This window comes from Rhinatrema bivittatum, chromosome 4 (assembly GCF_901001135.1).
Source record: "Rhinatrema bivittatum chromosome 4, aRhiBiv1.1, whole genome shotgun sequence".
NCBI classification, from domain to species: Eukaryota; Metazoa; Chordata; class Amphibia; order Gymnophiona; family Rhinatrematidae; genus Rhinatrema; species Rhinatrema bivittatum.
In genome coordinates, this window is record NC_042618.1 from 118,727,891 (window position 1) to 118,755,443 (window position 27,553).

A 27,553-nucleotide genomic window follows, 5' to 3' on the forward strand; every position below is an offset into this window, starting at 1 on the left:
TCAACATTTCCAGTTTGTGGCTCTCCCGTTTGGGCTAGCAATGGCTCCGCGCACCTTCACCAAGATCATGGTGGTGGTAGCGGCCTCCTTGCGGAAGGAGGGGATTCTAGTCCACCCTTACCTGGACGATTGGCTCATTCGAGCAAAGTCTTTTCGACATGGTCAGGCGGCTGTGGCCAGAGTCATAGAGTTCCTACAGTCTCTGGGATGGGTGGTGAACTTCTCCAAGAGCTCCCTGGTACCCTCGCAACGCTTGGACTTCTTGGGGGCGACCTTCGACACCCGTCTGGGTGCGGTTTTCCTACGTCAGGACAAGGCGCAAGCCCTGCGGGAACACATACAACGATTCTCTGCGTTATCGGTTCCCACCTCCTGGGACTATCTACAGCTCCTAGGGGTGATGGGTTCCACCATCGACATGGTCCCTTGGGCATTTGCGCACCTCCGGCCTCTACAGAGGGCACTTCTATCCCGCTGGAAGCCGCTCTCGCAGGACTACCAGGTACTCCTCCCTCTGCCGCAGTTTGCCAGGAACAGTCTGGCCTGGTGGATGAATCCGGAGAACTTGGCCCGCGGCATGTCTCTCGATCTGCCAAATTGGGTCGTGGTGACCACCGACGCGAGTCTCGTAGGATGGGGAGCGGTCTGCGACCGCAGCGCCACGCAAGGGACGTGGTCCGGGGAGGAATCAAAGTGGTCCATCAATCGCCTGGAGACCAGAGCGGTCAGATTGGCGCTCCAGCACTTCCTGCCACTCCTCCGGAACAGGGAGGTCAGGATCTTATCGGACAATGCGACGACAGTGGCCTATATCAACCGACAGGGCGGCACTCGCAGTCCGCAGGTCGCGCTCGAGGCAGAGTTACTGATGCAGTGGGCGGAGCGGCATCTGGCCCGCCTGGCGGCCTCGCACATCGCGGGCGTGGACAATGTACAAGCGGATTTCCTCAGCCGTCAGCTCTTGGATCCCGGAGAATGGTCCCTCTCCGACGAGGCGATGCAGCTGCTCGTCCGGCGGTGGGGATCCCCCCACCTGGATCTCATGGCGTCCGCACGAAACACCAAGGCCCCCTGGTTCTTCAGCCGTCGGCGAGAGCGAGGAGCGGAGGGCGTGGATGCTCTCGTACTCCCGTGGCCGGCCAACCTGCTTCTATACGCGTTCCCGCCGTGGCCATTGGTGGGACGACTACTCCGCCGCGTAGAGGCCCACCAGGGACCGGTGATCTTCGTCGCTCCGGAATGGCCAAGGCGACCTTGGTTTGTGGACCTGCTTCAACTGGTGATCGACGGACCCATCCGTCTGGGACATCTCCCCCGCCTCCTTCACCAAGGCCCGGTATTTTTCGACCAGGCAGAACTCTTCTGTCTTGCGGCCTGGCTTTTGAGAGGCACCGCCTTTGGCGTCGGGGCTACCAGGAGGCGGTAGTGTCAACGCTGCTGCGTTCTCGAAAGACTTTGACGTCTGTAGCCTACGTGCGGGTCTGGAAGGTGTTCGAGCTGTGGTGTGCCGGACGGGACACGAGTCCCACGGAGGCTTCGGTTCCTCAGATCCTTCAATTTCTGCAAGCAGGGGTGGACAAGGGGCTTGCCTACAACTCACTCCGGGTTCAGGTGGCCGCCCTTGGTTCGCTCCTGCGGGACGGGGGTTCTCTGCTACAACACCCGGATATTCTCCGCTTTCTCAAGGGTGTCAAGCATATGCGTCCGCCGGTGCGGAATCCTTGTCCCTCCTGGAGTCTCAACCTGGTGCTCCGGGCCATGTCGGGACCTCCGTTTGAACCACTGCGGAATGCGACGATCAAGGATCTCACTCTCAAGGCGGTGTTTCTGGTGGCTATCTGCTCCGCTCGGCGCATCTCGGAGCTGCAGGCCCTGTCGTGCAGAGAGCCCTATCTCCGGTTCTCGGATTCCGGGGTTTCGATTCGCACTGTTCCCTCATTTCTCCCGAAGGTAGTGTCCGCGTTCCATGTGAATCAGACGGTGGAGCTTCCTGCCTTCTCCTCTTCGGAGCCGAGGTCTCTCCGGCTTCTGGACGTCAAGCGCACCCTGCGCCTCTATCTGGAGGCTACGAATGATTTCAGGACTTCTGACCATCTCTTCGTCCTCTGGTCTGGCCCGCGGAAGGGCGCCCAGGCCTCGAAGATGACCATTGCCAGATGGTTGAAGGCCGGCATTGCCGCTTCCTACATCGGGGCGAACTCCCCCGCCCGGTATTGTAGCGCATTCTACACGCTCTCAGGGGGCCTCTTGGGCGGAGACCCGCTCAGTCTCCTCTCAAGAAATCTGTAGAGCGGCTACCTGGAAGTCGTTACACACGTTCGCTAGACACTATCGTCTTCAACTCGCGTCCTCGGTCTATGGACACTTTGGTGAGCAGGTTCTACGAGCGGGTCTCGCAGGACCCCACCCGGTTTAGGGACGCTTGGGTACATCCCACTGTCTGGACTGATCCAGGTACGTACAGGGAAAAGAAAATTATTACTTACCTGCTAATTTTCGTTCCTGTAGTACCATGGATCAGTCCAGACGCCCACCGCATTTGGGTGTTATTTCTGCTCGACAGTTTTGCCGCTACTGGATGGGAGTACTTTCTCTCTCTCCCGATTTCTCAGTTTTTCACTGTTTGTCACAGTTCCGTTTCTGGGGGTGACACGCTGACCTCTTGACCTCCCACCCGTTGGTGGGACAGGTACGGTTTTGTTGCTTAGGTTATGCGGCTGTTTTTGCCGTTGATTAAACTTGATCCAATCTGGGGGTTCTTTGTTTACTCGGGCTTTGATATACTCGATACTGAACTCCTGCAGAGGGGGTAGTAGCACTAGTGGTGACGCCCCCTCGAAGCTTTGACTGACTCCATCTGCTGGATTGGGGACATAACCCACTGTCTGGACTGATCCATGGTACTACAGGAACGAAAATTAGCAGGTAAGTAATAATTTTCTTTTTTGTTGCCCTTCTCTGGACTGCTTGAGATACAATCTCCAGAACTGAACGCACTACTCCAGGTGAGGCCTTACCAAGGACTTGTTCAAGGGCATTATCATCTCCATTTTTTTTTTTTTACTGGTTATTCCTCTGTGCAGTCCAGCATTCTTTTGGCTTTAGCTATTGCCTTGTCACATTGCTTCGCAATCTTCAGATCGCTAGACACTATCATTCCAAGGTCCCTCTCTTGCTCCGTGCACATCAGCCCTTCACCCCTCATCACAAACAGCTTTTTTGTATTACCACACCCCAGATGCATGACTCTGCACTTTTTGGCATTGAATCCCAGCTGCCATATCTTTGACCATCATTCAAGCTTCCTTAAATCACATTTCATTCTCTCTATTCCTTCCAGCGTGTCCACTCTGTTGCAGATCTTAGTATCATCCGCAAATAGACAAACTTTACCTTCTATCCTTTCCACAATGTCGCTCACAAAGATATTGAACAGAACTGGTCCCAACAACGATCCCTGCGGCACTCCACTTAACACCGTTCTCTCTTCAGAGTAGGCTCCATTCACCATCACACTGCTTTCTATCCGGCAACCAGTTTGTATTCCACTCCAACACCTTGACACTCACTCCCAAGCTTCTCATTTTATTCATAAGCCTTCTGTGCGGGACCATATCAAAAGCTTTGCTGAAATCCAAGTCGATCACATCGAGCGCTCTTCCTCGATCCAATTTTTTAGTCACCCAATTTGTCTGACAGGATCTTTACCTGGTGAATCCATGTTGCCTCAGGTCAAGCAACCCATTGGATTGTAGGTAGTTCACTATCCTTTCCTTCAACAGAGTCTCCATTAATTTTCCCACTACTGAGATGAGGCTAAACAGCCTGTAGTTTCCAGCCTCCTCTCTGCTCCCACTCTTATGAAGCGGGACCACCACTGCTCTTCTCCAATCTTGTAACACTACTTCTATTTCCAGGGATCTATTGCACAGGTCCTTCAGCGGACCCGCCAGCACATCGCTGAGCTCCTTCAATAAATAACCTCATCCGGCCCCATGGCCTTGTTCACTTTCAGTTTTCCTACCTCTTCCCATACATTCTCTTCTATAAATGGAGTTTCGTCTACACCTCCCCCAACCATAGTCTTATCAATTAGCATCAATCCTTCTCCAGGGTCGTCTTTAGTGCACACCGAACTGATTTAATTGTTTAATATTTCAGCCATTTCTTTGTCGCTCTCCCCCCCCCCCCCCCCCATGGATCTTTGTCTCCTTTTAATTTCACTATACCACTTCGGACCTTTCTTCTTTCTCTGATATTTCTGAAAAATGTTTTGTCTCCTAACTTTACCACTTTGGCAATCCTTTTTCCACCTGTCATTTTGCTTTCTTGATTTCATTCTTTGTCTCCCTCTGTTTCACCAGATATTCTTCCCTGTGTTTATCTTTTTGGGATCCTTTATATTTCTTGAACGCTGTTCTTTTTGCTTTTATTTTATCAGTCACCACCTTTGAGAACCAGATTGGTTTCTTATTTCTCTTACTTTTCTAACATATAGATTTGTTGCTCTTGTACGTGCTTCTTTTAGTTTGGCCCACTGTTTTACCGCTCTCATTTTCTCCCAGGCTTCTAGTTCTATTTCCAGATACTTCCCCATTTTGACAAAGCCTGTATTTTTGAAATTCTAAACTTGGGTCTTTGTGTGACTTGTCTGTATCTTATTTGTTTTATCAAACCATACCGTTTGATGATCATTGGTGCTGCAGTGGGCACCCGCCTGGATTTTAGAGACAATTATCTCCATTAGTGAGCACTAGGTCAAGTATAACTCCCTCTCTCGTTGGTTCCATTACCATTTGTTTGAAGAGAGCCCCTTGCAGGACATCTACTATCTCTCTTCTTCTGGTAGATTCTGCAGAAGGGATTCTCCAGTCTACGTCTGGCAGGTTAAAATCTCAATCAATACTTTTCCCTTTTTTTTTTTTTCCACCTTTTGGATGTCTTCGATCAGATCCCTGTCCAGTTCTTCCTTTTGAGTTGGGAGGCCTTTAAGCCACTCCAGTGAAAATGGATGCACCATCATCTTTTTTTAGGACAGCCCATAATGCTTCTTCTCTACCCCACATTCCTTGCAGTTCAGTTGCTTGGATGTTATTTTTGATATAAAGAGCTACTCCTCCCCATTTTCTGTCCTCTTTATCCTTTCTTAACAAGTTATAGCCCGGGATGGCCACATCCCAATCGTGAGACTCTGTGAGCCATGTCTCCATAACAGCAACAATGTCCAAGTCCGCTCACAATTAAGGCCTGCAGGTCTGGGATTTTATTGACCAAACTACGGGCATTTGTAGTCATAGCTTTCCACTTACTTTCCCTTGATTTGTTTTGCTTCTTAGACACCTGTTCTGCTTTTTTGAGCTGATTGATTTTGTTGTTTTCTCCTCCCTCATCTTTTATAGCTTTTATTGCTTGGGGGTGACATGTCCCTTTTATTGTCTGTCTCCTGCCACCCCCATTCTTTAGTTTAAATGCCTTGTAATATATGATCTGAATTTCTCAGATAGCATTCTCTTTCCTGCTACTGACAAATGTAGGCCATCCTTTCCATATAGCCTTTTACTGCTTCATACTCGACTCCAGCCTCCAATGTATCCAAAACCACTTTCTATGCACCAGTTTTTGAGCCAGGAATTGAAATTGTCAATATGGCATATCTTCTTATTAATTGCAACAAAACCCAAAAAATCTGAAATCCAGAGACCTATTATGAAGATTTATCAAATTAAAGAAGTGGTCAACTGGTCATTTGTTTCAAAACTATTTTATTCTTTTTCTTTTTTATATTTTTTCTTTTTATATTGAATATCTGTAGGACTGACACTCCAACAGCTTGTAACATCACAGAGCTGTTCTTAGTTTAAAGTCCACTTTACTTTATTATTAATTTGTTCATTTATAACTAACTTTTCATGAAAAGCTTCGTAAAACATCCAGTACAGTGAGCATTAGTGATCACTCTCAGAAAAGTATGAGTAACTTCAATTTGAAAAGTTCTTATCTTGCCACGGCGAAAAGGTCATACAACCAGACATGGATCCATGTTTCGAAAACCAATCTGCTTCAGGGGGTGGAATCTCCAAAATCACATCCATACAACTCTTTAACACTTCAACCTGCTCATTTTATCTGAAATGAGTCTGTCCTGCACCTATCACAACATATTCATAACAATTTAAAGAACCATGGCGGTGGAAGTGATCTTTATCTTCTCATTACCCTTTCCATGAACATGTAATACTTCCAAAAAGGCAATAGTCTTTGCAGTGTGTCTTATCTTTCCTAGATTTTGGAAATATTTCTTTACTTCATGGATACCATTTCTGTTGAGGTCGTTGATCCCCAGATGGATGATAACTCTGACATCAAAGTCTCTTCTTTCTTCTTCAATGACTTGGACTATCTGGTTTGTATTTATACTAACTGAGGATCCTGAAGGCATTTAACTGTTATGTCACTATCAAAATGTACTCCCAATTTGGATCCTCTGATAATTGAATCTCCCAGCAGAAGCTGTTGTCTTTTCTGACATGTAATTCTGTTGAAGGGCTTCTGGATGCATTGGGTGACTTTTGGAAATCGCTTCAAAATCTATTGCTGATGTTTCTTCGGTCTCTAATGCAGAAAAAAGTATTTTGTAGGGGTACATTTAAAATTAATAAATGAAAATATGTGTATGCTCAATGCATAACTAAGCTCTGGAATTTGTTGCCAGAGGATTCGTGAAAGCTATTAATGTAGCTGCATTAAAAAATAGGGATGTGAATCGTTTTTCTGACTGATGAAAATATTGTACGATATTTTCTAATCCGTCAAGTATCGGGGGGGTCCCCGAAAGTGATAGAAAAACCCCATGAAATTTTCGTGTGGTTTTCTTATCGTTTTGGGGGGGGAGGAAGAAAGGGCACGCAGAAAAAAAACCCCAAACCCATCCCAACCCTTTAAATCTAATTATTTAGAATTTCCCACCCTCCCGACCCCCCCCCCCCCAAAAAAAAACATTCCTAAAGTACCTGGTGGTCCAGCGGGGTCCCGGGAGTGATCTGCCGCTCTCGGGCCGTCGGCTGCCACTAATCAAAATGGCGCCGATGGAACTTGGCCCTTACCATGTGACAGGGGCTATCGGTGCCATTGGCCGGCCCCTATCACATGGTAGTTGCAATGGATGGCCCGTGCCATTTTTTAAGATGGTGCTGGCCGTCCATTGCTCCTACCATGTGACAGGGGCTGGCCAATGGTACCGATAGCACCTGTCACATGGTAAGGGCAAAGGGCCATCGGTGCCATTTTGTTTCCTGGCAGCCGATGGCCTGAGAGTGGGAGATTGCTCCCGGGACCCTCGCTGGACCACCAGGTACTTTAGGAACGTTTTGGGGGGTCGGGAGGGTGGGGGATGCTAAATAATTAGATTTAAAGTGTCGGGGTGGGGTTTTTTTCTCGGCTCGGGACAGCCGAAAAAAAAAAGCAGTGAGAACTGTGGGAAACGAAGATTTCCCGTGATTCTACGAACACGATACCGGAAACGATTCCCGAACTGATTCACATCTATATTAAAAAAAGGTTTGAAGTTCCTGGAGGAAAAGTCCATAAACCATTATTCAGGTGGAGTTGCAGAAATCCACAGTGCTTATTCCAGGAATAAGCAGCTTGGAATATCTCTATCTCTTGGGATCCTGCCAGGTACTTGTGACCTGGATTTGCCACTGTTGGAAATAGGATACTGGGCTTGATGGATCTTTTGTCTGACCCAGTATGGCATGTCATGCTTGGATGTATTTTGATTCAGCATTCTCAGCTCAAGTGGCATTGATGAACATTATCTCAGAGGAGGCCTCCTGCCATACTGGAATAATTGAGATCAGGGGAAATAGGTTGAAATGATAGAAAAATGTGGTTAAAAAATGTTACAGTGACACCTTTATCTTCCTTCAAGTAGCCTCTTTGCTCCAGGACATTTCAGCTGAAAATGAAAACATTTTTCTCCTTACTTTTGTACCATCTTCTAGCTGCAACTTCTAAAGTGCTACTGTTTTGATATTTATCTGTTTAGTTGCTCATTATTGGTGGTTCATTTGGCCTCCGTGAATTTACCCAAATTCGATATGATGCCCACAAGCGCCATGGAAAGGTAAGTTAAGAAATTTTGCTTTGAACTTTGGTTTCCATTGTACAACCAGTTTTTAGGTCATCAGGGAAGTTATTTGTGTAAGCTATGCTTGTAATTATAGTTCTGGTGAGAACACTATCCTAGCTTGCAGCTTAAGAATTTTCCATGCTGTTTCATGCTTGCCACAGTAAGCAACATTTAACAGAATTCTGCTGGAATGAACATTTTTGTAATTTATAATCATAGGCCACAGGAGTGTACTTAAAACTAAGGCTTCTGGTGTAGAGTGTTTTTTCATTCATTTTAAGAAGTATTTACATGCTTAAAATTGTGTTGTACATGTGTAAATGCACTTTACCTGTATAAGTGGGCTTTTGAAAATTGCTACAATATATGCCATTGAATTATCCATAGGATATTTACATGATTGTAATATTGATAGCTCTTTTGTGAGGACAACATTTTTAAACATGGAATTAAGCCACCAGAGGGCAGAGCAGAACCATAAAACAAAAAAGATGATGATTTGAGGGATGTAGGTAGTACTCTTTGTTTAAAAAGGGGATTGTCTCTGTGGCAAGTGTAATTTTAGGCTTCTTATACTCATGTATATGTATGTATACATCTAGGGATGATTACGAATTAGTGTATAAATATTATGTGCTTCATCTTTCTCTGTGGCTTTTTTTATTCCCAAGTTACCATAGATTTAAGGGACCCTGATTACACACAGACATCAAAAGTATGACTCGGGGTCTTGAAACAGGAGAAGAGTGTTACATCTTTAACGAAGATGAGCATTGCACACTTTCAGTAATAAGAATAGTGGTTATATTGGAAACAGAGAAAGTTAAGACTGGAATATGAAATAGTTACTGTAATTTGGCAGCTGTGTTAATCCACTTGAATACACAGAAAGATTAAGAAAAAAATATATATATAGCGATACATTTTTATTGGATTAACTTGATACATTTCTTCACAAGTTTTCAAAAACTAATACTCTCATCTTCAGGTTAGAATTCAAGTAGCTCTCAAAAGCTTGTGAAGAAATGAATAAGTTAATGCAAAAAAAGATATTATCTATATATTTTATATACCGCGGCACGTGTGGCACATCACCTCAGTTTACAAGCAACATTAATTCAGCAAAGCGCTTTACAATAAAACATATTAACTAGAGACAATAAACAAGTAGTAAGTTTAACCGATAACTAGAAGCATGAATAAATAAATAGAGTCTAGGGGAGAGAATAACAATGGAGAAGTGTTATGAAGGGGAGCCAACAATTAGTAAAAGACCATAAAGAACTAGGAGGGAGCATTTCAGGTGGAGGGTGGGTAGGGAGGGAGAGGGGGACAGGGGGAAGTGGTAAAAAAAAATATATGTCTATATCTATATATATATAGATATATTTGTTTTTCTTTAACCTTTATTTCTGTTCATTTTTACTGTATTAAAGCAGCATATGTTATTTATTTATTACATTATATTAATCACCTTATTGTTAAAAATGCCCAAAGCGATGTACAATTATAAAACAAAATACAATATACAAAAATACAATGTAACATTAAAAATAATAAAATACATTTATACACTAATTGCCAACTACCATTATCCCATACCAGTGATTACTTCTACTAGATCTCCTTAATACTGTTATCTAGATCAAATAACAGTGCTTACAACCATTAACGACCCTTGAAGGTTACTTAGTATGTGATTAATTGAAGATTGTAGACATCAACCATGTTTTCAGTTGTTTCTGAAATAACTTTAAATTGGTTTCGGCTCTTATGTCAAATTGGAGACTGGTCCATAGTATTGAGGCAGAAGCCGAAAAAGATCTGTTGAACAATCTCAAATAAAGAACTTTTTAGGTGGTACCAATTGCACTAGATGTTTTCCAGTTGAACTCAGATTTCTTGCTGTCTCATGCCATCTCAGACTATTTTGCAAATGTGGTGAACCACTCCCTCTTAATATTTTGAAGGCCAATATTACATTTACATTATACTAGCTTAGCCAATCCAGAAAGTTCATGCTGTTGAAATGCTTCGTATAGTAGGGATTTACTCCTTTATGAGCTTTTTATTAAACATTGGGAATTTATGCATGTTGAAGAAACTCAGGTTTAAGTGCTGCTTTTAAACCCTGATTGCTGCATAGTCGATAAGCTGCCTAATGACTTTTTAAAAAATTTTTTATTTAACCTTTATTTGGGCAGGAGGGTTTTTAGGACTGAAATGGAATCCTTCAGGCAGTTATTTGAGAAGAGTTTCAGCAAAGTTGCATATCTTTCTGTAATGAATCTTGCGCCTAATCGTGGCCCCGCCACTTCCCACTATTTTAATGAGTCCCATTAATTTCTGCTTAATGATTTGATGCCTAGTTTGTGGGCACATAGGAGCAGGAAGAGAGGGAGGGAGAGAATATGTCAATTTCTGAGGGGGAGCATGCTATATTAGATGGTGGTGTGATCTCAAGAGTATGTAGTGGAATGCTGGGAGTTAGCGTTGAACATATGTGATAGACAATGCGCGTGACTTGCTCAAGTTTCAGGAAGTAACTAATCAACATTCTACATCCTTGACAAATGCATGTTTTGTCACGTGCTGGATGATTTTATTTAGGGGACTGCCCATAAAAAAGACAGAGCTGGAAGAAATTAGTGGTGGTTTCATCTATGTACGTTTAAAAAAAAAAAAAAAGAAGTTTAGTAGATGGAACTTTATACAACATGCATCCTATATGTGGGGGTACATAAAGGGGCGGATTTTAAAAGTCCTGCGCGCGTAAATCCGGAAGGATTTATGCGCGCAGGGCCCTCGCGCGCCGGCACGCGTAAGTCCCTGGGCTTTCGAAAAGGGGAGAGAGGGGCGTGTCCGGGGGCGTTCCCGAAACGACGCGGCGTTTCGGGGGCGGGCCCGGGAGCGTGGTGCCGGCCCGGGGGCGTGGTCGAGGCCTCCGGACCAGCTCCCGGGACCGGAGGACGGAGCGGGGCTGCCGGCCGACGCGCGCCAAGTTGGGGGGGCTTTAGATAGGGTCGGGGGGGTGGGTTAGGTAGGGGAAAGGAGGGGAAGATGGGGGGAGGGCAAAGAAAAGTTCCCTCCTAGGCCGCTCCGAAATCGGCGCGGCCTCGGAGGGAACAAGCAGGCCGCGCTGGGCTCGGCGCGCGCAGGTTGCACAAATGTGCACCCCCTTGCGTGCGCCGACCCCGGATTTTATTAGATACGCGCGGCTACGCGCATATCTTATAAAATCCAGCGTACTTTTGTTCGCGCCTGGTGCGCGAACAAAAGTACGCGATCGCTAGTTTTTAAAGATCTACCCCAAAGTTGTTTATTGCTTTCAGACTTAATTTTGTAATTTAGGTATTTCTAGTAAGTTATAAAGTTTCATCGAGCGTTTTTTGTTTGAATTATTTCTGCTTAAGATTTTAAAACAAGTTTCCAGCAAAAATGTATTCATCACTGTGAATGAATAAAAATGATCATATACCTAGTTTGAAAAATGCCAACAGGCCCTGTGCACATTGGCAACCCAGACTCGCTTCTTTTATGCAGGGGTCTTGGACCTCCTGTTATCCAGGTTATGCTACATTATTGGCTTCATTACAATATGAATGAAGCTCATTATTCTTTCTCAGATATACAGAGTCTCTCTGCTGATGTCAGCAACATCTGGAATTAGACAGAGAAAGATCACAGAGTATGCTCGTTCTGTGACAACAACATGAGCTATGGGCAAGAAGTCAAAAATGCTTGCTCACCCTTCAGTCATTTCACTGTCTCATTTAATTATGCTTTTAAACATTTAAGTGGGCCAGCATCATAGGATGCAACGGGGAAAATAGCAGTAACACATGTACAAAAGACTCTTATTAGAGAAAAAACAGTAACTTTAAGCATGAAGAACTGTAGTTTTGAAAGGCAAAAGTATCTAACCCTCCTCTCATCCCCAAAAAATATTTCCATGTCTAGTTTCTACCTTCTCTGTTATTGATGAACAGCTACCTTGCCCATAAAGCTATAGTACTGGCTCCTCCAGATAGCAAAGCACAGCTTTTGCTTTCTTAGAACATTCAGTAGTAAACCCCTATAATGCTTTCATGGCCTGGCAGCTCACAACAGCATCTGTGACTGCAAGAGTAGGGGAACGATTAGTGGGAGTCTCATCTGCTCCACATATGAGCAGGATTCCTCAAATAGGCATGGTTACCATATCTCTGTAACACCACCTTTGGGAGTGAGCTGTGCTCCAGTGGAGCCATGAAAGATTGTGTCTCTCTTTGGGGCTGGAATCCCATCAAGCTAGCTTGTACACAGTCTCTTACCCCCAGGGCGTGGATCCTTTGTTGGTAGGGGAAAAGATTTGTTCTTTCAGGACCCAAAGTGCTAAGGGTGAGTTGGGTACACATTTCTCATTGCTCCTCGGGAGTGGTATCTTTCATTCACTGTGGGGAAGATTTTTAAAAGAAGCGCGTGCGGCCTACATGTGCATGCGCACATGTTCGCCCGATTTTATAACATGCGCGCGCAATGTTATAAAATCAGGGGTTGGCGTGCGCAAGGGGGTGCACAATTACGCACCTTGCGCGTGCCGCACTGCCTACCCCCTCCCCCCCGGCCTTTGTCTTATGTTTTGTGCCTGCCAGCAGGCTGCCCACACACAATCCTCCGACACAGCGGCAATGGCCGATCTGTCGGAGACCTCTGGCCCCGCCCCGGGACTTACACATGTCCTGGGGCTTTTTGCGTGTCGCCGGGCCTTTTTAAAATAGGCCTGGCGCGCGTAACCTTTTGAAAATCCGGCCCTGTGTGTGTGAAGCTTGTTCCCAAAATTCATGCTGGGGTCACTGAGTTAGTAAAGATTTTTAGCTGAATGCTGATAGGCAATCAGATTTTAGAATGACAATATTTAACAGAATCCTCTGCTCCACAAATGTCTTACTTTTTCTATCTGTGCATGACTTTCAAGATCAGGGCAAAGGAAGAATCCATATTCCAGGGTGTGGATAAGTGGGCAGGATATCCTTAAGCTGGATGAAAAAACCCTTTCCAAACTGGTAAAAATGGTAACATAGGATTTGACTCTCTGTGCAAGAGACTTTCTCTCCCTTGGGGTGAAGACTCTGGATGGGTGTCCTCAGTGATCTCATCTTTGTTCTTACTCATGGTTAGGTGATCTTTTGTTATTTCTCTCTTTTCTGGACCTCAGATGGGAGGGATCTCCTGGAAACGGGCAGCGTGCCCTGCTCCAATGCAGGAAGGAAGGGGCAGACAGAAATCTTCCTCCTGGGTCTCAAACGAAGTCCTTTTCCCTTTCAACAAAATTCAGCATAGGAATTCTTCCTTTTAGCAGGTCACCACCGCACTTCCTTTCCTCGCTGAGGGCATGGAGGGGGCAGGTCTTCCCTAACCTGGGCAGTCCCCAACATAGGGTTCCTTGTGACCTGAATCCAAGTGGTACCCAGGGTCTCACAAGTCTCCTCCACCAAAAAAAGTGTCATAGCTCAAAAAATCAACACACAGGGAAATACCAACCCTGAAGGGAATACCCTCCCATCCCTGATCAGGGACACCAGGCAGGAGGTACCTAACTCCTCTGATTAGGCCTGAAAAACGAACTCAGAAAGATCTCCTCACTACCTCCTAACTGCTAGCAAACCGTAAAGGACTACCCATAGTCTCTTTAGAGAGAACTGTTTAAAAAACCTTCCCAGGGAGGTGGCCATTCCAGCACTCTCAAAGGGAGGGCCTGTATTTGAGTGGTAACCTCCCCCCTTCTCTGACTACACTGATCTATCTGAATAAGCAATCGCCCAGGGCTTACTTGTAACAGATTGGGTAGGGTACATTACATCTCTATTTATAGAGGGACCCTGCCTTCATCTGTTTCACTTGCGGCAGGACCTATCAAACTTGCACGCCACCTTTATTGACCACAGTGAGGAAATGATAGAAATCCCTTCTCGCCTCTTGCTTTTTCAGCTCTGTAAAGGAATACTGTATATCACTCAATATATAAAGGCTGCTGTTCATGCTGAGAAATGAGCACAGTGGTCCCAAGTGAACACAAATAGACATGGCCTGTTTTAGATAGCACCGATTCTGACTTGCAGTGTCTTTGCACACCATAAAACTGCAGAGATCACATACTGCAGCTCTTTGCCTGGCTGAGAAAGCCTCATGGTGACAGAAAGAGGCACTGCTACTGTTCCTTCAGTTGAATGTGAGCATGAGTGCAAAAGTATATATGCATACATACAGTGTGGCTATAGATAGTGTGTGTATCTGCAAGAAGGTATGCAAATGAGAAGACTGAAGGGGAGAGACATATGTGGTGAGTGTATGTGTGTTAGATTGGTCTGGTTTAGCTGTATGCTTTCAGAAAGTTCAGTGTCAAGCTCTGCTGTGGAGTAAACAGCACTGTATCTTCAAAGATAGTATTTACCATAATAATAAATAAAAAAAAAAGTACAGCCAAATTGGTTTACTGTTTTTGTCAAGAGAAAACTAAGTGACAAAATAATTTATATAGACTATATGGGAACATAAGAAGTGCCCTGTTGGGTAAGACCAATAGTCCATTGAACCCAGCATCCTGGGTTCAATAGCAGTCAATCTGAGTCATTTGGAATTACAAATCCTAATGGGGAGATCCTTCAATGTTACTCCTTTTCAGAAGTAAGGGTTGGCATTTCCCTCATCTACCTGGCTAATAATTGTTAATGGAACTGTCCTCCTTGCTTAAACCTTTTTTATATCCAGCTATACTATTAACCTTGACCATGTCCTCTGACAACAAATTCCACAGCTTAAATGTATGTAGACTGAAAAAATACTTTTTAAAAATTTGTGTTAAATCTGCTGCCAGTTTGTTTCATTGAGCATCTTCTAGGCCCGAAAGAGAAAATAACAGTTCCCTATTAATTTGTTCCACACCACTCATGATTTTATAAAACTCTGTCCTATCCCCTCTTAATCTTTCCTTGTCCAAACTGAAGAGCCCTAATCTGTTTAGCTTTCTTTCAGAAGAAAGGCTAAATCTGGAGCTAAAAAGGAGCTACTCTAGTTTGTAAAAGGAACTATGAAAGTTTATATATGTGGGGCTGCAGGAGGTGAATAAAACAGCATGAGTAGATGCATGCATAACCCCATGTGTGACCATCCGTGGTTGAGTGGGAGGGTAGGTGAATCCATCTCCTTCACACCGCAAATTAATTTTCTCAGTAGTGTTGAATATTCGCTCATCAACTCAAGAGACCCTTTATAACCATCATTATTGGGCAAACTTGAAATTTCTGGAGCTAGTTGCCCTCTGGAGCCCAAAAACAGCAGGGATAAATTGATCCCTTTTGTTGCATGTGTTTTTAAAATTTTTACTCTAATCCAACTTACTATTTAGGTAGTATATAGCCAGTTAAAATCTGAATACCAATGATTCTGTTTTTGTTTGTGCAATTTATGTAAATGTATGCATATACTAGTGAGAAGAATGCTGAGATTAGAGCAAAAAAGGTGAACATATTTGATCCTTGGCCATTTAACTAAGCACTTGAAAAGTACAGGCTAAAAAAATACCAGTGATATTTGTTGAAGGTATTCTAAGCTCTGAAAAGAAAGAAACTAGGAAAAATGGAAAGATGTTACCACATGGATGGTACAGTTATACATAGGAAGAGCTACCGAAAAATTTATATTCACTTCTACCAAATATATTACATGGCCTCAGAACAATTCCCAATGAAGTGCAATATGATAAAGTAAATGCAAAGTTATGTGCTACAACATTTTTGTATGTGGCTATCATTTGAGTGAAATGTTAGTGAAATTGCATAGGTTACAAAATGTATCATTGTAAGCATTCTCCATAAATTTGTTTACAGCATGCAAAATATTTTCCCTATAAACTTTGGTCCCTAATTAATGTCTTAAATATTACAAGCATGAGAACATAGAATTTTCTACCAAGTTTGTTGCAGCAAGATTCTACACACCTCATGCTCATTAATGTACAATGTTAAAAAAAAATTACTCATATTTGCAAATTTGATTTAAAAATATAAAAGATATATGAAAATATAACTCTTCCTTTCAGTCAATTTTCTAAATATTTTGAAAATGCTTCCTATTTTATCATTAAACAAAGTCAAAAGAATGCTTGTAACTTTTTTTTTAAATGTTGTGAGATTTTCTGATTAGCTCAGGTGGGAATTTTAAATAACATAGTTGACTGTGGATTTTTTTTTAAATATTTCCTTAAGTTTTAATGAGGACTTCAATCATGAATACTACATCTTTAAACTTTGTAACTACTAGACTAGTTGGCTGTCTTTATACACATAATTCTATGATAGATAAATCTAATGTTAAGATTTTATGCATTAAAAGATTTGATATAAATCTCTATAGGCTGCGGAATATATTTGGCGGAAGCAGATAAAAATGTTTCAGTAATTCTTCCGATGTTCAAATATAACATCCATATAGTCACATGTGGTTATCTTCAACAGATATCACTGACATTTTCCTAGTCTGAACTTCTTACCTGTTTAGTTAAATGGCTGGCGATATTTACCTTTCTTGCTCTAAAAGGAGGATTTTTCTCACTAGTCCATTCCATTTTTGTAATCTGTAAAGGCAAACCGTTTGCATACTCTGCAGGTGACTTTCTTACATTTCTTAATCACATTAGCAAAAATGTTGAATTTTGTACTCTTTTTGTTCAGCTTGTTTCTAGCTATATAAAGTCAAGTTTGGCCTATATCTCATGTCATCTCTTCCCTCATGATCCTCATTCAGTTCAGTCACTGCTCTCCCTCATAGGACAAAGAAACATGATGGCAGAAAAAGACCATATGGCCCATCTAGTGCCCATCTCTCCAATTAATTTAGCATTATAATTCCCATCACTTTCTGAGCGATCCCCTGTATTTGTCCAAGTTTTTGAAGCAGAACCTCTATTTTCCACCTTAAACCTGTGTAGGACCAGGCTAGATGCCTGGTCCACCTTAATTCCCCTACGAGAGAGAACTCTGTGGATGGGGCCCAGCAGATGAGGAATAAGAGTTGGGACCCAGGTGGGTTAGTCAGATCAGACCCAGATCTCCATGAGGAAAGCAGCTGTAGAATAATGCTGCCCAAACATTGAGCTGTAACGAAGGTGTGAGTATTGAGTGAAGCTGCAAAAAAGCTGTGAGTATTGAGAATACACTGTTCTGAAGTTAAACAGTCTGCTAATGTTTGTTTAGTTGAAGCTATAAAACAGTGTTTTGAAAAGGCTGTAGTCAGTCTAGAATTGTTCTTCCAGCCGAGGGATCACCGCTCAGGTTCCACATATGCTTTCTTCAATTCAGATACTGGTTTTGTCTACATTACCTCCACTAGGAGGCTTTTCTACGCATCCATCATTCTCTCTGTAAAGAAATAATGCCTAAGATTTCTCCTGAGTCTATCCCCTTTCACCTTCATCATATGATCCCCTTGTTGTAGAGTCTGCTTTCTATTGAAAGAGGCTTACCTCCTGTGCATGGAAACTTTTGAGATGAGAACATAAGAACATGCCATACTGGGTCAGACGAAGGGTCCATCAAGCCCAACATCCTGTTTCCAACAGTGGCCAATCCAGGCCATAAGAACCTGGCAAGTATCCAAAAGCTAAGTCTATTCCATGTTACCGCTGCTAGTAATAGCAGTGGCTATTTTCTAAGTCAACTTAATTAATAGCAGGTAATGGACTTCTCCTCCAAGAACTTATCCAATCCTTTTTTAAACACAGCTATACTAATTGTCTCTATCATATCACCCCTATCTCACTTTTTCTCTAGGGTGTTCATGTTTAGATCTTTCAGACTTTCCCTCTATGCTTTAGAACGAAGACCACTGACCATTTTAATAGCCACCTTTGGATCAACTCCATCCTGTTTCGATCCTTTTGAATGTGCGGTCTCTAGAATTGTACATAGTATTGCAAATGAAGTCTCACTAGGGAGCTATACAGGGGCTATATTGCCTCCTTTTTTCTGCTGACCATTCCTCTCCCGATGCAGCCAAAGATCTTTCTGGCTTTTACCATTGCTTTAGTCATCTGTTTGGCCAACTTAAGATCATCAGATGCAATGACCCTCAGATCCCCCTCTTCCTTTGTTCTTATACAGATTTTACCTCCAATACTGTACCTTTCCATTGTATTTTTTTTTTGCATCTTAAATGCATTACTTTGCACTTTTTAGCATTAAATATTAGCTGTCTTAGACTATTCCTTGAGCTTTGCTATATTCCTCCTTATGTTTTCCACACCTTCCTGGCTGTCCACCTTGTTACAGATTTTGGTATTAGCAAAAAGACAAACCTTTTCCCACAATCCTTCTGTTATATTGCTCACAAAAATATTGAAAAGAATCTGTTCAAGGACCAATCCCTGAGGCAACTGCCAGCAACACTTCCCTCCTCAAAAAAACGACATTTACCACTACCCTTTGTCACCACCCAGTCAGTCACTCTAGGTTCCATACCAAGAGTGCTCAGTTTATTTATAAGTCTCCTGTGTGAAACCATGTCAAAGGCTTTACTGAAATCTAAGTACACTACATCTAGCACTCTTCCTTGATCCAACTCCCTGGTCACCCAATCAAAGAAATTTATCAGATTCATCTAACAGGATATACCTCTGGTAAAACCTTGCTGCCTTGGATCTTGCAATCCATTGGGTTCCAAAAATTGCACTATCCTATGTTTTAGCAGCAGTTCCATTAGTTTGTTCACCACAGAGGTAAGACTAACTGCTCTGTAGCTCCCAGCCTCCTTCTTACTCCTGCTTTTATGAATAGGAACCCCAGTCACCCTTTTCCAGTCCTCTGGGACCACTCCAGGCTCTAAAGAAGCATTGAAAATGTTAGCCAGTGGAGCTGCCAGAACATCTCTAAGCTCCCTTAGTCCCCTCTGATGTATTCCATCCGGCTTTATCTCTTTAAGTTTAGTTGGCTCCTCACGAACATACTGTTCTGAAAATCGATTGAGGTTTACCTCACTTCCAGTTTTATTCTTTTTATGTGGTCCTGCTCCAGGCCCTTCCACAGTGAATACCGAACCGAAATAGTTGTCTTTTTCCTCATCAGCCTCTATATATTGCTCCCTTGCCACTTTTGCACTTCCTTCTGTCACAAACATCTTAAAATAAATAAATAAATAAATTTGTCTCCCCTCTTTTACGATATTTGCTATCTTTTTCTTCTATTTGAATTTTTGCATTACGGACTATTTTCCCACCTTCTTAATTTCTCCATATATTGTCGTCTGTCTTCCTCTTTTTGCAATCTTTTGTAGTTTACGAATGCTAACCTTTTCTCCCTTACCTTTTCAGCTACTTCTTTACAAAACCATAATGGCCTCTTTTTCCTCTTCCCTTTACTTACCTTTCTAACAAAAAGATTAGTTGCCCTTATGATATCTCCTTTTAGTTTTGCCCACTGCCTTTCTACTTCCCCCAGATTTTCCCATCCAATTAATGACTCCTTGAGGTACTCCCCCCACCCCCCCCCCCCCATTTTAAGAAAGTTAGTTTTCCTGAAGCCTAGGACCCTCACCTCAGAATGAGCCTTCAACACGTGTGTCCTAATATTGAACCACACCATCCGGTGTTCACTGGATCCCAGATGATCATCCACTGCATCATCAGAAATATTGTTCCTGTTCGTAAGCACCAGGTCCAGTATCGCCACCTCCCTTGTGGGTCCTGTTACCAGGTGACAGAGCAGTTCTTGCAGAGAATCCAGGATCTTCCCTGCTTCTAGAAAATAACTGCAGCTGGGATGGCCCAATCAACATCTGGCAGATTGAAATCCCCCAGCAGCAGCACCTCCCCTTTCTCAGCAATCCTGTGAATATCCTCCATTAAATCTTTCTTCATCTCCTCTGTTTGTGATGGAGGTCTGTATTTTACACCAATATAAGTAGGTATTTCATTCCCTCTTTCTAGATTAATCCACAGTTGCCTCTTCCTTACCTCGGAAGCCCAGCAGTGCTGTTGCTTTAATATGGTTCTTTTCCTAGCATGTAGACAGATGGACTCAGGACCAGTGGGTGATGCAACTCTGTCAGCAGATGGAGATGGAACAAATTGACATCACAGTATTACTCCTGGGGGAATTCTGCGCAAAAGAATTTAAAATTCTGCAAAATTCAGCAAACTTTATATTGGTCAAAATAACACAATTTACTTTGACAGTCTTTAAGTAATTACATTTTAAATTATTACAGAAAAAAGTTGTTACTTAAAGTTGCAGAAATTTAAATATTTTGAGCAGAATTTCCCTAGAAATTCACTGTAAGGGTGTCCCTTCCACTCGCTCTCCCTACTCCCCTGGCCAGTTTGCCCTCTCAGGCCCCAACTCCTCCACCTGCCAATATCTCTCCCTGTTGATGACCAGCTCTGCCAGGAGGGCGGAGTTAGCAATCTGTTGACGCTGAGCCCCGCCAGGAGGGCGGGGTTTGCGATCTGATGTCGATCACCCCGCCAGGAGGGCGGAGTTCTCTATCTGATGTAGGATCTGCTGCGGAGATGGCAAATCTGTTAGAGTGTCTGCTAGGAGTTATCAGTCTGTTATAAGTTAGGACTGCTGCGTAGCAATTGTAACAGGAGCTGCTATGGAGTTGCTCCTATAGAGGAGATGTCAGCAACAGTTGAGGGTAGACTGCAAGGTAGCAGTTTGTTATACTCAGCTCTTGAAATGTGAGAGATGAGCACTCTAATGTAGAATGGTGAATCCTTGGGCCGATGGCATATGACAGCGCCCCCAGGAGGATATCCTGAGAGGGACCACCGGCTAGGCTTTGGTATGGAGACAGACACAGATAGTTCTTTATTAGACAGGTTAGTAGAACCACCAGAGGTGGCAGCAGTGAGCTGATGCGCCCGGCAGGGCTGAAGTCCTTCAAATCCTGGAACTGCAATCTCCGGGTTTAGCTGAGCTGTAGAGAGAGACTCATAGATAGTGAGTAGACAGGGTATGCTGGATACATAACCAGAAGTAAATGATACACTCACATAGATATTAATAAAGCTCAGTAGTTGGAGAGAGTTAGGCCCTCAAGGAGCGAGTACCTGGTTCCAGGAACAGCTCTGAGAGAGCGATGGTAACTCACAGTTAATTATCTCTGTAATGGTTTCTAGGTAGACTATAATAAGAACTCAAAATATCTGTATATGAAATACTTCTGAAATAGAAAAGAGTCTTTGTAAGGTTTTAGGAATATAGGCCCTCGAGGAGTGATTACCAGTTCCTATCTGCAATCTGTAATAACTCACGATCTCCGTACCTGCAATAGAGTCTTCAGTGCTCTAGGAACATGGGTCCTCGAGGAGCGAGTACTGGTTCCTATATGCAACTGGAAAGGACACTCACAGTGTTCACGTCTGCCATCGCTTCCAGGCAGTAAGGAGTCTTCTGAGCATTCAGGGATGAAGGCCCTCGAGGAGCGAGTACCAGATCTCGTCTTAGCAATCTGAAAACAAGAGAAGAGAGCGGGGCCCCCGAGGAGTGGGTAACCCTGGTAAGTTCGAAGAGGCAGAGCAGCAGTGCAAGTAACTTGGACAGCTGAAGCAAGACCAAATGGGGTCCTTGCTAACTCAAGTTGTTAGCAAAAGTAAAGACCTTTTATATTGGAAGTAGATGATGTCACTACGGGGGGACGCCCCCGAGGTTCACGCCCTTGCTGGTACAAACTCCGGAGTGCGCGCTTGTCCTACGTCATCAGGAACATGGCGGATCCGCAGCGTCAAGCCAGCCCGGGGACTCCAGGAAGAAACAGCGAGGAGAAGCCGCAGCAGCATCTGTCCATCAGACCCAAAGGGAGTTGCCTCAGAGGTAGAGAGGGTGGAGCGAGGGCAAGAACAGGCACGAATGCAACACTCCCCTTCACCTCTAGGCTCAACCCCTTCCACTCTATTGCCAGTCCCAGACTTTGACCCCATTCTCAGTACTGCCCCTCACACAGGCTCCCTCTGTCCCTCCCTCTCACACACACATGCTCCCTCTCTCTAATACACATACACACACCCTCATACAGGCTCCCTCACATACATAATCCCTTCACACAGGCTAGCACCCTTACATACACACAGTCCCTTTTTCATACACATGAGCTCCCAATCTCTCACACACACACACACACTCCTTCACAATCTCCTTATATAGGCTCCCTCTCTCTGAAACCTACACTCAAGCATCCCCCCAGCCCCCCTCTTACCTCCCATGCTCTCTCTCACCCTCCTGCTCTGTCACCCACCCCTCCCCCACAACCCTCCCCTCATATATGCTCCCTCTCTGAAACCCACAAGCATCCCCACCACACACCCCTTCTCCTCTCTCACCGGCATCCCCTTCCCCTCATATAGGCTCCCTCTTTCTGAAACCCACACTCAAGCATCCCCCCCACCCACCCTCTCTTACCTCCCATGCTCTCTGTCAAACCCTTCTGCTCTCTCTCACCTCCCCACCCCCCCTCTTACCAACCATGCTCTCTGTCACCCTCCCCTCTCTCACACACACATTCTCTCTCACCGGCATGCCGCAGGACATGCTCTGTTCGCAGCGAAGATGAAGGCCCGGGCACGCCGTTCGCAGCACACCGGGGCCTTCCCTTTTCGCCGCGAACAGCGCGCCGGGCCTTCATCTTCGCCGCGAACGGCGTGCGTCCCGAATGCCGCGGGACGTACTCCGTTCGCGGCATGCCAGGGTCTCCACTGCTATTTTCAGCCGAGCTGCGATGCCCCCACTCCTTCACTGTCCCACGATGGCTGCTGTCTGTGCGCTTCCGGTTTTGAATCCTCTTCCTGCGAGGGAGGAAATTGGCGAGGCTTTGGTGGAAATCTGCAATAAGGGCGACGAGGAGGAAATCTGCGAGGTGAGGGAGAAAATCTGCGGGAAGCGGGAATTCTGCGCAAATTCTGCATTCCGCAGTACCACAGAATTCCCCCAGGAGTAAATGTATGTATACTCCTGCAGTGACATCAGCCTGCCAGTATTCTCCAACTCCAGCAGATGGTGGATGTACATCTCCCTACTGGGGATTGCTTCAGATTTTAGAAGGAGAATTTTATAAGGAAATAAAAGCCCCGCTCTCTTGTAGTGATACCAGATGGTCCCTCCCCCAGTTGAGAATTCCTGAGGTGATTTCCGTGGTCCCTCAGATGTGTGCCTTCGTCCTGTAACTGGTTTTTCAGCTGATATGAACTTAGCTGATTGGACAGCTTAAAGACAGCGGGTGCAGGAAGCAAAGTGCAGCGGTGACAGCAGATCCCCCAGCAGCCGAAGACCGTCTCTGTACTTTTTCTGAGAAATCACTATTTTTGGAAATATTTACAAAACCACTGTTGTTTGAATGCCAGACTTGTGATTTTTTTTTATTTTATTTTTTAATTTTACTAATCCCTGCCTTAGAAATTAGCAACTCAAAGACAAAGGTGTCATGGAATGATAGTAACTTCATTAGCACACTGTACATAATAAACAGTAATTTGCAATGCTAAAGATATATCAGAAAAATTAAATTCAACCTTAAGGGAAACAAGTCCTAACTCCTGGACTTAAACTCTGCGCTAGTTAACACCAAGCAAATGCATCTAACACCTATTAGATTTGGAGTAGCTGCAGAAGTACATACTATATTATACTCTAAAGGCATTATTAAAATTAATTTTTAAGTGTTTCATATCTAGTAATGTGTTCATGTATTTCTAGTTTGTTGTAATGGCTTTCCTCCTTTCCTCCTTTGTTTCTTTCTTTTTCATGTATTCTTCTGGTATAACCTTTTCAACCTTTATTTTAAGTTTTGTTTTTTGTACAGTATATGTTCCTACTCTAACGGATGCAAACTTAGGCCTGGATTTATCAAAATGCACTAAATATCGCATGCGATAGGAAAAGGGGTGTGTTTTATGGTAATAAGCAGTTTATCGCAATATGCGCTAATACCTATGCGAAGCGCTAAGATAGCGCAAATTGCGATAACCATGGGGGGGGGGGGGGAGGAAAAGAGAGAGAGAGACTAGCCATATTGCTCTCATACTAGATAGGTATTTATATTGTTGTAGGAGGCCCACCTAGTAACTCGAGGTGAGGTTTAGGTATTAGTGTAGGGGTTAGGGGCCACTTTGACATTCAAAGTGAGATGTACGAACAGAACAGTGCTCTCTTGTGAAAATTTGATGACCTTTGGAGTGAGGAAACTCACCCAAAGATGAGATTTGTACAATGTTCTCTCCACCTAGCTTGATGGACTCTCTACCTGGGTAACATCAAGCTAGGTTGAGAGAACATTGCACAAATCTCATCTTGGAGTGAGTTTCCTCACTCCGAGGGTCATCAAATCTTCACAAGAGAGCACTATTCTGTTCGTACGTCTCACATTGAATGTCAAAGTGGCCGCTAACCCCTACACTAATACCTAAACCTCACCTCGAGTTACTAGGTGCGCCTCCTATAGAGATCTAAATACCTATCTAATATGAGGGCATTTATGGCAAGTCTCTCTCTCTCTCTCTCTCTCCCCCCCCCCTCCCTCCCCCCCCCCCCCCCCCCCCGGTGGTTGTAGGAGCCAAATCCCGCCCCAAAATCCTCCGTTTTTCTCATTTGCGAAAATGCCATATAGCACTTTGATAAATGACCCCCTAACATAGCCTAATCTTTCTTTGTTTAAAAAATGTCTACTCTACTTATTTTTTTTTTATCCTAGGCAGGTTACATAACATACATAAAATCATTAACATGCAGACATTAAAACATTTCTCCATGCCACTTCTTAAGCATCCTCACTATTTTAAGCTGTATCTACAGAATAAAATGAACATATCTTACTGGCTTCTGTAAGCCTGAGCGAACAGAAACCCATTCATCTTTTTCCTGAAAGTTTTAATGCTCACCTCTAGCCATAGTTTCTCTGGTAATGAATTCCAGAGTGTTGGATCTACAGCTGAAAACATACACTCCCCGGATTCAGTAATTCAAAGCTTTTCGAAGGAAGTAACCCCATAAGCTTGGTCCCCTGCGATCTTAGTGGATGGGTAGGCACATACATTTTTAGGGCACAACTAATGCAGAAGAGAACTTCACTGTGCAGCGCTTTAAACACTAGCATTAAGCTTTTAAATTTCAACCATCATATAACTGGGAGCCAGTTGCAAAGATTTCAAGATATGAGTAATATGATCACGGCAAGAAGCACTAACCAATACATGGGCTGCTGCATTCTGGACCATCTACAAAGCCTTTAGTATGGAAATTAGCAGGCTGATATTACCGAATTACACTTATCAAGGCTGCCTAGAACAGGTGCCTGAACCACAGCATGAAAATCATCTGCACAGTATATTATACATTGTTTATAAAAAGAACTCTACACGATTTTCTTAAACAGAGGATGCGATGACAGGGCTTCTTTTCTGGGTCGAGATTGGAAATTGTCTTACTTTGATCTCAACAGAGGAAGGTGTATCATCCTCAGGAAATCTGGCCAAGCACATTATTTCTGCCATAGTAATATTTATTGCTAGTCTGTCTGCAGTCATTGCCTAATGATCATAATGACCATTTCAAAGTGCATTATCGACTATAGTTACTATTGGTAATAAAAACTGGATCTCGTTGGCATACAATTTATAATCGAGGTATATATCAGCCAGAAGTCTGTGTCAGGTGTTTAATCAAAAGCAACACCAGGACCATGCATGAAATGAGGTTTTAATAAAGAAACAGAATACAACAAATCTCCTGGATCAGGGGTGGCTCAAGACCAGCTGCCGCCTGAAGCAAGAGATGAGATGATACTCCTCCCTCCCCCACCATGCATGATGCAGGTCAAATCATTGAGCAGGCCGAGGGGGGGGGGGCTTTCAGTGATTTGAAATGCTAGGGAAGGGGGGGGGGAGGGGAACAGGGGACATTGTTCCCAGAGGACTGGTAGATAGAGAATCAAGGATAATATTTCTAGGAAGCTAGCAATCCTGCCACACTCACAGAAACCCTACCACCTGCCTCCCACCCTTCCTCACCATTTGCCCTCTGGGGATATGGAAAATGTGTGAATGGTGGAGGTGTGTGTGTGTGCTGCACACTTTCAGGGCCAGTGCCAAGGGTATTAGGTGCCCTAGGCAAACCTTACAGCTTTGAGCTCCTAAACCCCAGCCCTCACCACATGCAATAAAAAAAAAAGCATTTATTGTAACAGATTTTATATAGAAAAAGGACATTCAAAGGACTTACAACAACATGTGTATTATATTTACATACACTACTATGGTATCAATAAGGAAACCCTGCAAAAATGCAAAACTACACTTGAAACCCATATGGTATTATGTCTGTTGTAAAGTGCACTGGGTTTGGGCATGGCCCTCAGAAAGCCATGAATAAACTGAACTACACTTACAATATAGTAAATCTTCTATACAAAAACAGCAGTAGCTGCAACCACTAAAACATAACAACCCTACCTATGAAAAAGCAACACTGCAAATATTACACTAAGCCCTAAAACATCAATACACCTCCTATTTTATTTATTTATTTAAATTCTTTTATATACCGTCGTTAAGCTGGGAGCCGTCCCAACAGTTAACAATGAGGCACATAAATTAATGTTGCTAAATGCGTTTGTTATACCAACTAGACAGGTGCCTGTAAGTTACGGTACAGAGTTTCATAATAACTATAGGGTGATAAGTGTGATAGATATGCTTAATTTATTAGAACAGTTTTTAACAATATATGTAATCTACATGTAATCTGTTACTGCTTAAAAGTACAACAAAGTCATGTTGTTTAGTTGTGTTTCGTTAGTGTACCAACTCATTGCTCTCTACAATTCCCTGGATTCTATTCTCCATTCTCTTTGCAGTATGCTTGTTTAAATAACCATGTTTTTAGGCTTTTTCTGAATAGTTTGATGTCTTTTTGTAATCTGATTTCTAGCGGCATGGTGTTCCATAATGATGGCCCTGCTAATGATGGGGCTCTCTCTCTTACTTGCGTTAGCCTTGCTGTTTTGACTGAGGGAATAGTTAGTAGTGCTTTGTTTGCAGATCTCAGGTTCCTATTGGGGATGTGTACTCGAAGTGCAGTGTTTAGCCAATCTGTTTTTTCATCATGGATAAATTTATGTATGGTACATAGTGACTTGTATTGTATTCTCTGCTCAATGGGTAACCAGTGTAGTTCGATGAGGGTGTTAGTGATATGGTCTCTCTTACTTTTTCCTGTCAGAATTCTTGCTGCTGTGTTCTGCAGTATCTGGAGTGGTCTAATTGTTGTGTATGGTAAGCCCAGTAGTATGGCATTACAATAGTCAGCGCTTGCAAAAATTAATGCTTCTAGCACTGATCGGAAATTGTTTGGTGTTAGCAATGGTTTTAGTCTTCTAAGAGTCATTAGTTTGTTGTAACCT

General features: G+C 43.6%; 1 protein-coding gene across 6 annotated transcripts in view; it reads left to right on the forward strand.

Moving 5' to 3' along the window:
- The window catches only part of LOC115090090 (cytochrome c oxidase assembly protein COX16 homolog, mitochondrial), a 167,150-nt gene that overhangs the window by 23,874 nt on the left and 115,723 nt on the right, over positions 1-27,553 (forward strand). For all 6 annotated transcript variants that reach the window (XR_003856304.1, XM_029598766.1, XM_029598764.1 and 3 more), the window contains one exon: positions 8,048-8,125. Coding sequence is in view for 5 of the 6 variants with exons in the window: in XM_029598766.1 (XP_029454626.1) it covers positions 8,048-8,125 (78 nt within the window). In the remaining variant the exon portion in view is untranslated. The remainder of the gene's footprint in view (positions 1-8,047; positions 8,126-27,553) is intronic.